Raw genomic sequence first — 9,048 nt, forward strand, 5'->3', positions numbered from 1 at the left:
TTTCTCCATCCCTTTTTTCTTTTTCCTGTGGTGCTTGCTTTGCCAAGTGTATGCAGACGTGCTCACATGGCCTTGAGTAGGTCTCCTTGATGGAAGCCCATCTGGGAATGTAAAAAGGAATACCTAATTTAAGTCTTGATCAGATTTAGATACGATATAGCAGCACAGTTGCTCTTGCTGTCAACGACCATATACTACATCTGGGTATACACATGGATAGGCCTTTACTTGGCGCGTAGGCGTGTTTGAGACTGTGCGAGGGCTCTTGCGATTTCTCAGATGTGTCTCAGCCCAGGCTGGCGTGGGAGCTGGTCCCTCTGCCTTGTGCAGTGTGAAAAGGGTTTTGCCATGTATGGTCACTCAGCCACATGTAAGGTGGGCTGTTGTCTTGTGCAGCACTAAAATGAGACAAAAACAATCTGCTGAAAATAATCTCAGTCCTTTGCCACGGAGAATCAGATGGGTTTTTTTCAACTAGGCAACAAACTGTACTGGAAATGAGCTTAGAGATCAGAAGTATCTGGTTCTGTGGAACACCACAGAACAAACAAGTTTCCAAATGCTGTATCATGCTTCTTAATAAAAAGGCATTTATGAAATCTTAAGAGCGTAAGAGAACAAACAGTGGCAGTGGGTTGGCACCTCCCTTTTTGTGCAAATTTAATAATGAGCTACTCTCCTTTTAACTTAATGTCGCTTTGAAAAAGAAGGAGATTGCATTGGAAACATTGGCTTTATATGGTATCTATTTGAATGCTAACACAAATATAAGTTCTGCTAAGTTACTGCAAAGGTAGTGTTTTATGTTAGTTTACTTGTCCTGATGCAGCCTCACGTAGAAATACTCTAAATAAAGCATTGTAAGTCAGCAGTTGAAGTTGTTCCTCTCAAGTAATCTGTCTGAAAAAGTTGCCAATGGGTTTTGTGCAGCATTTATTTCCAGAGGAAGGAATGTTTTTGTTCCCCCTATGATTCCGCTTCAGTCTCGATGACTGGTTTAGTGGAAATGTTCAGTTGTCAGAAGAATCAAGATTGTGTATTATTTAGATCTTACCAGACAAGTGGGATTTGTTCCTTCCGTTCCAGTTATCAGAAAGATTAACCCTTTGCCCTCGTGGTCCTAATTGCAGTCATTCAGAAACAAAGACGCTGCTTGTACAAGACAGCAGCAAAATGGAGTATGTGCCAACTGGAATGTTTCTCTGGTGAATGAGGGTTGTGAGTATTACATAAATTTTGTCTTGCATTTCAGGCACCGATAAAGGCAACCTGTGAAGATACGTCATGCAAGACTGGATTTCCTGAAGATGTTCACAGTGCAGTGGTGTCAAGGAGTCTACATGGAGGACAGCCTCTTCTCAACGGTATGGTTAGAAAGGACATTTTGATTATTTTGTTCCTGTAGTTGTAAACTTAAATCAATATGGAGCATTTTCATCCTCAAATACGGCACAAACTCTTGCAGGAAAGAATGTCAGCTGCGCTTTGGTTTTTGATTACTGTCAGAGGACTTGAAAAATCTGTTGGCATTAGTGATAGCACATGCACCTCTGACTATAACTTGAGGATACTGAGCGTTATGAACCTTTCCATGATTACCCACTAATTCTCTTTCTCAGCACACCGTTCTCACTGACTTTTCTTATTGCTACTGATGATACATATGCTACTGGTCTATACTAAGAGCCCATGTATGGATGATGAGGAGGTAAAGAACATTTCCCTTCTGTTTCTCATCTACCTTAGAAGTACTGCACTTACACCCAGTCCTAGTGCTCACATGAATGCAAAGGTAGTTTACTAAAGCTCTTACTACTTTTTCACTGAGGAGGAAACCCTATGGAAAGCAAGATAGAGGAGAGCACAGTTGCTCATGAGCCCTTAGTGACCACAGGACTGGGGGCTCTGTGAGGAGCTGTGCCAGGACAGTGCTGGTGCCATCTCATGGACGGTGCACTGCTCTCACCCTGGCACCTACCTGCGCCTGAATGGCACGGTGCCTGGGCCAAGGGTGACCTGCTCAGCAAGTGCCAGCCCTTTCCTCTGCCAGGGATGTGCTGCAGTCAATACATCTGCTTGCAGGTCATCCAGGTTGGGAATTTGGTTTGCTGCTCTTCTTGTGTCCCTATTTTTCATCATCTGTAGGACTCAGAGGCACATGTTCTGAATCTTTCCTGGATTTGCCAACCAGCTTAGTTTCAGTATGCAAGTTTGTGAATATAGAACATTTTTTAAGCTGCTTATTAATTTTTCTAAACTACTAACATAATACATTTTTTTTCCCATCTCATTGGACATTGTGGAACGGACTTAGAACATCAGTTTTAGATGGTTTCAAATACATGTTAAATAAGAACTAATTTAATTTGTTTTTCACATGTAAATATGGTTACACAAATCAAGACATTTAAATGAAAAAAATTCTAATGAGTCTGCGAAACAAATGAAGTAAAAGCTGCAGTCTTGATTGTACATGCTGTATATATTAGTCTCTCTCCTTAATTATATTTTTACAGACCTGTTTTGTGCTTTTTTGGAAGCATAATGGAAACCTGAGTAGCAGGATGAATTGATTAGCTTTAGTGTATTTAAACTTGAGTTATTAAAGCTTTTTCTGTTCAGTTTCAAGGAAGTATATTCTACCACCACAGACTTTCCTTTTATTAAAGGATGGCTTATAAATTCAGATATTAAGGTAAATGTTCTGCCCATTGAGAAAATAATAAAGAGGAAAGATTTTTTCTCTCTTTCCCACCAAATGGGAGTTAATAGATTACTCTAATGTAGTCTCCTGCAATAGCCATCGGCACTGAGAGCCCCTTCAGTAGGTGATGCACAAACCCAGAGAGATGGGCGGAAACAGGGAGTACAGTGGACCAACTGCTTTCTCAAGGTGCTACCTTTAACCAGTAACAAACATTTGGTGGTTTCATTTACCATGCTATCAGTTAATCTTAAAATGGAGATCACACAAGTTCTGAGATCTGCCCTGCCTTGAGGAAGATCTCTTCACTCTTCATGGAAATGAGACACGTTCTGCAATTTATCCGCCTTTTTTTTTCTCTCCGTCAGCTGAGACCTACAGTGGACTGCTTGCTCATACAAATCTGGTGATAATGACTGACTGGCCTTAACTGAGTCTGAACTAGTAACATAGGATGGCAGACTGGCTTCCTTCCTCATTAGTCATTGCATTGACACAATGCCTTCCCTTGCTTCTCCGAAGTGAGTGAAGCATGACTTTTGGCTTGTCCTTGAATGGTATTAAAACGCATAACATTTTAGGGAGGTAAGAACTGGAAAAACTGTATGAGGCGTGCAGTATGTATCACATCGTATCAGCTGGTTGAAAAATAGCCTGGAGGAGTATGTTTCTTACTACTGTTTCTTCACTTGAATTACTGCAATGGTTAATTCTTTTGAAAATTCTGACATGCTTAAAAGCATATAATTTGCTGGTTACACATAAACATACGGTCTGTCATTGCATAGCTTTGACTTAAATTTAATTACACTGTCATTCTGAAATACTATTATTGTCAAAAGCCTTTTTTCTGGTTATTAAACCATCCAGATTCAGATGATGATGCAAATTAAATATAGTTGCATGACATTTGTTTCTTAGGGATAGCCATGGGCCTGATTCTGATCTTGGTTGCTTCCCCTGTCTAAGAGCATGCTTATACTAGTATGAATCCAGAAGTGAGGCAACTATAGGTTTTCTATATGATTTAGAAGTGAAAGCTTTCATTTTCCTTGATTTAGTGAATTGATATGACAAGCACAGAGGCTTCATGGTCCTCTCAGCCAGCTACAGAATGATTTGAGCCTGACTTGATTCTTCCTTGACAAGTTACTTCTTCAAGATAGTCGTTTTCATGACCATTTCAGTATTTTAATATCTGTCTTGTTCACTTGCTTTTATCTTGCATAGTGGGATACAAGCCTCTCTCGAGTCTTCGGTTTCCTTCTTCCCAAAATGTCAAGAAAGTTAGACTCGCCACATGACTTTTTCATCTGTGCCCTTCAGTTAACGTAGGATATCTGGTTTTAAAGTATTAGCATAATAAATATTTACCTTGGAGTATGAGGTGGAGTTCCACCATGTATTGCAGGATACTCTGTTTTCTGACGAGGTTTCTCTTTGTATTTCTGTATTCCGGTGGTGCTTGTTTTGGGGGGAGGGTTGTACTTGTTGCTATTACACTAAAATAAGACAAATCTTTAACTGATAATGGCTCTGTCTTTTCATATGGCTAGGATAGTAAGTCAGCCTACTAATATACCCTCTGGTTGGGGGCCTGAGATGCCACTATATGTTTAGTTGCCACAATATGTGAAAAACTGGTGGAGCAGTAACATTTGAAATAACATAAATAGGAAAAGGGAAAAAACCTCATATTTGTTAATGTGGGTAGAGGGAAGGAAAGAGAAAGATAACTGCCCCTGGATTCAGGATGAGGGGAAGAAGGACTCCTCTGCAGACAAGAGATGCAGTTAGTTGGGAAAGCACAGCAGAAGTTGGAAGCTACACCTTAGTAGGTCATGACTGAGTTGTGTAGGAGGTAGGCTGCAGTAAAGGCTATGTCCTGTTGCCTTCTTCTGGCATAGTGTCAGTGACGTCCATGCTCCCATGTTCTCCAGTACAGACTTCACCTGTTACAGCCGTGGAGACTCTTCAAAGATTATGTCTTATATTTTGTCTTGCACAAAGTCTGGCAAGTCTGAGGTCAAGATACAATATGCTCAGGTCATTAGATGCATGTAGGCTAAGTACCACAGGTCTAATTTTGAGTAAATCTGTAATGTGTTACATGTTGTTCCACTTGGTATCAGTCACTTCAGGGAAATTATGATGAGTTTTACCAAGGAACTGGGTGAGCTCAGAACTTCAAGTACCTTAATTTCTGTAAATGAAGGAAAAAATAAAGTAACAATCTCTGAAAAAAAATATAAAAAACCTTCACCTTTAAAAGTATTTTACTGATGAAACTGTGGTTTATTTTGGGCCTCTGTATGCTTTAGAATTTAACGTACTTCAAAGTATTTTAGGGCTAAATGTTTCAACATTCAGAAAAAGAAAAGAAATACGCAAACAACAACTCACCATCCGTCACCTAGTAGAAGTAGGTATGTAACAAATTTACCGGCATGGCACTTCTGAATTGTGTCTGTAAATAAGATAAGAGGTAGTATTTGGTGAAGAAGAGGTTAAGTTAAAGAGGAAGTTACATTTAATACATTAAATGCCCTTTCTTGTGTGGGTTTTGTAGTTTATCCAGGAAAAGTACTTGTGGCAGTTCAATATGTAAGTTCAGACTGTTGATCTAATCCTTGTTCTATGTCCTGCAAATACTAAGATACAAATAATGCATTTCTGCTAAAATAATTCACCTAGGAGGGTTACTTGAATAGTTATTTGCAGACTGATATTTTAAAGTTAGAGATTCTTACTCTGATGATTTGTTTTAATGTTTTGTCTTTAGAAGACTTTTAATATTGCCTGTCCTGTTACTAAATATGTGCTCTTAGTTTTGTGCTAAAAAAATTCATTGTCTAGACAAGATTGATAAATGTATCCTTTGAGTGTTGTGTAGCTATAAAATATTTCTAAGCTCTTCAGTTTGCACAATGATAAAGAAAAAAAATATGTTTTGGGGTTGATCAGAGAGATAAGCAGTGATTATGGATGAGTAACAAGGCAGCTTCATGAGCCATTTAAGCTGGAGCTAGCGGAGAGCTTTGCCAAAAGAGGCATGTTTATGCCTTCCCTCCCCTTCGTGCCTGGTACCAAATGCTCATGAAACCATAACATGAATGGGGTTAGCCAGTTTATCTGGGGTAAAACTCACACTCCTACTCCTTAGGCTTTCACTGAAAGATCTTGTATACTTAAACAGAGCTGTGGTGTCCTGCTGCCTTTTCTCTTCTAGCAGTGAATTGCTTAGAAAATAATACTTGGTTTGGTGCTTTCGGACTGGGTGACAGGACTTGAATTTGGTGTCCCTGCTGACTTACTTTGTAATTCATCATTGAAAATACTAGTTGTTCTGAAACAATCCAGGAACGTGTTGCTGGGAATGTGATGCTCAGGAGTTGCCTGGCATTAGAAAGCAACCGACAATTCTTTATGATGGAAGTTATATTAGTGCTGTCTGTCCCAGGTGAAACCACTTGGGTTTTTCTGCTGCTGGTGTTATTTTATCATTCAATGTATAAAAATGCCGATCATCAGCTAGAAGTAAAATTCCTTTAAAAAATATCATCATGATAGAACTGGAGTCAGCAGCATATCGTCTAAATCTTATGTCTTACTCCTTTCTATAAACAACTTTTGTACAATTATGTTCTTACTATAGCAGCATGCACCAGTGGCTTTGATAATCTAGTGCAAGTGAACAGTAGAGCTAGGGAAGGTATTTTTAGTGGTATCATATTTTCCATGAGGAAAATTAGTCTTCCCACACACACACAAAAATTGGACTTATTTTTTTTTCCCCTATGAAAAAATGAAAATGGTAACTACTTTGTTTGAAGTCTCTTTGCCTTAAGCAAAAAGACAAGTTGACAAGCTCCTTCCAGGCAGAGAGCCAAAGATTGTCAGGATGGGGTCTCTCTATGAGCTGCTGGCAAGCTGGGCAAGAAATGTTTCAGTTCTTCCCAAATGTATTGTTGTTAGAAATTCTCTTCCTGTACCCTTTTCCCCCTCCATCCCCCCAAAAGAAACACCCCCCCCCCCATATAAAAAAAAAAATCCCTAAAAAACCCAGAAAACCCAAAAAAACACAACTCAAAAAACAAAACCCCAAACTCCACAACCCAAACAACTAAACCCAGGATACTATTCTCGCTATTCTTCTAAGCCTTAGTGGGAGTGAGACTTTTTGTTGTTGTCCAGAAGCTTATACTGGGAATGTATCTATTTATTTATTTCTTCCCCGCTCCCCCCCAGTCCTGCTTAATATTTAGTAGGTTTAATTTTCCCCTCTCACATGCGAAGCAGAGTAAATGTTAATGCTATTACTTAGTGATGCCTTGTTGCTTTATTTTGTCACAGTTCTCAGTCTCTTGCCTTTTTAATCCTTTTCCTCTTACTTTCTCAAACAGCTTTCCTGTTTGTCCTCTTTCCGTATCCCACAGCATCCTAAATTCTCCTGTGTCAGTGTTGAGCTTACTATGCTGGATTGGTAGAGCTTCTTCTGTTTGCTTTAACTACGCTAGCACAGTGCCTGTTTTATGATGCCTGTTGTCTATTCATGCACCATGTTCTTAATGTATTCTCAGATTCTTGTCTCCTGAAAAATCAGAGCTTTCTTTTGCTGAAGCAAGAGACAGCTTTTCTTGAGATGTAGTTTCCTTACTTCCTTTTCCCCACTCCTCAGTTAAACGCAGAATATATCCTAGTGTATAAATAACATATGTTTCCCATATTGAACAGTGGTAAAATGTCTATATTAATGGTGACTCTGATTTGTATGTGATACCTGATTTTGGTCTTTAATTCTAAGTGACTGAATAAGGTTATTTTACTGCAGGCCTGCATGTAGAACATGACATATATACAAACAGAGAATAAATGCAAATAGTAAAATCCAGGGATGTTTCAGGTGTATGCAAAGGACAAACATTTCAGAAATGTAACTCCATTATCCCTCAGTGGACCCTAAAGCTGGTCTAGAATTGTAGTATTTGGATCAATTTGTATATACAGTATCAAGGAAATAATGACTTGAGTTCTAGATAAGAAGTCATTCTAAAAGAAACCTGTAAACATATGCTAAACAAAATGTTTTATAGAGTATTTGGATTCGAGGTGGAAATAAAAAAATCCTAAATGCACTATTTTCTTCACTTTTTTCAGAGAAGAAACTTAGCTTACTCTTGTTCCCTGTGAAAGGAATACTGCTATTTACAGGGTAGAATCTTAAGAACTGCATCTTTATAAAGAGAAAAATACACTTATAAAAAAATTACAGAAATCCTGAATTGTTGCCATGTTCTGGGATGTGGAAATTACTTAATTAGTCCAGCTCTGATAGTAATTTCTGTTTATGGTGCATTTACTTGGAATGTACTGAATTAATTAGGACTTTTCCCTTTTTCTGTATTCAGCTGGTTGCTTGTGAAGATCTCAAATGTGATGTCCTTTTTGTGTGCATAAATACGAATTACGAGGGCTGAGTTGTCAGCTGCCTCAGTAAACCGTGGGCATGGCTCAGCGGGGAGTGGCAAAGGTGATGTTTGCTTCTGCCTCTGAAGCCAGGTCTAGCTTTATACTGTTTCTAACACCATTTAGTGCAGCCTTACCTCAGTTTTAAACTATGCCATCTGGCCTTGATTCCCAAGAGGATATAATTTCTACTGGAGTTGCTATACTTAGAGCCTTCTCCATGGCTGACCCATGCTGTAGGAGCGGCTGGGAGGAATGATGGTTACGAAGCTATGCAGAAAGACTCCCGAGCAGACAAAGATGCCCTTGAGAATGAGAGATTTATTTAGTGGTAGAAGGAAAGTTGGTGTTCTTGCAACAGCTATATTAAAAAAACCCTGTCTTTATGTGGGTAGATCAGTACATGGAATACATGGAGCAACAACTCAGGTGACACTATCTGTGTTAGTATAACATGAGACATTATTCAAATTCTTGCTTAAGACTACAATACATTTTTGTGGACTTGTCATCTTTCTAACAACCCAGAAGACAAATTTATTAGAGAATCCTATTGAACTGATAATAGAGGAAAATGCCTTTTATTACGGAACGTATTACCATACTAAATACAGACAAATGCCAGTAGTATTTAAGCACTTAATGGTTACATTACATCAAATACTACTGTGTTGAAGACTTGGATGTCAATCTGCAAATCCAAGTACAGTTTGAACTGTTCTGATTTTGGTTGAACGCAATGAGGCAGATTCATTGCTTTTGGTTTCATTGTGACATTCAACTTGTGGGCATTTTTACATCTTGTAATGATAACTTTTAGAAGACTTCACATTCAAACTTTCCGGGTGTATCCTAGGCATCAGAATCAGCCCTGCTGA

The 9,048-nt window shown here is 38.8% G+C and overlaps 1 protein-coding gene across 1 annotated transcript in view; it reads left to right on the forward strand.

Annotated features, from left to right (window-relative positions):
- Positions 1 to 9,048, forward strand: part of CDH2 (cadherin 2, type 1, N-cadherin (neuronal)) — a 106,733-nt gene that overhangs the window by 565 nt on the left and 97,120 nt on the right. The window contains exon 2 of the mRNA XM_010006901.1: positions 1,253 to 1,364. Within this exon, the coding sequence (XP_010005203.1) occupies positions 1,253 to 1,364 (112 nt within the window). The remainder of the gene's footprint in view (positions 1 to 1,252; positions 1,365 to 9,048) is intronic.

Source organism: Chaetura pelagica, unplaced genomic scaffold, assembly GCF_000747805.2.
Source record: "Chaetura pelagica isolate M959 unplaced genomic scaffold, ChaPel_1.0 scaffold109, whole genome shotgun sequence".
Taxonomy (NCBI): domain Eukaryota; kingdom Metazoa; phylum Chordata; class Aves; order Apodiformes; family Apodidae; genus Chaetura; species Chaetura pelagica.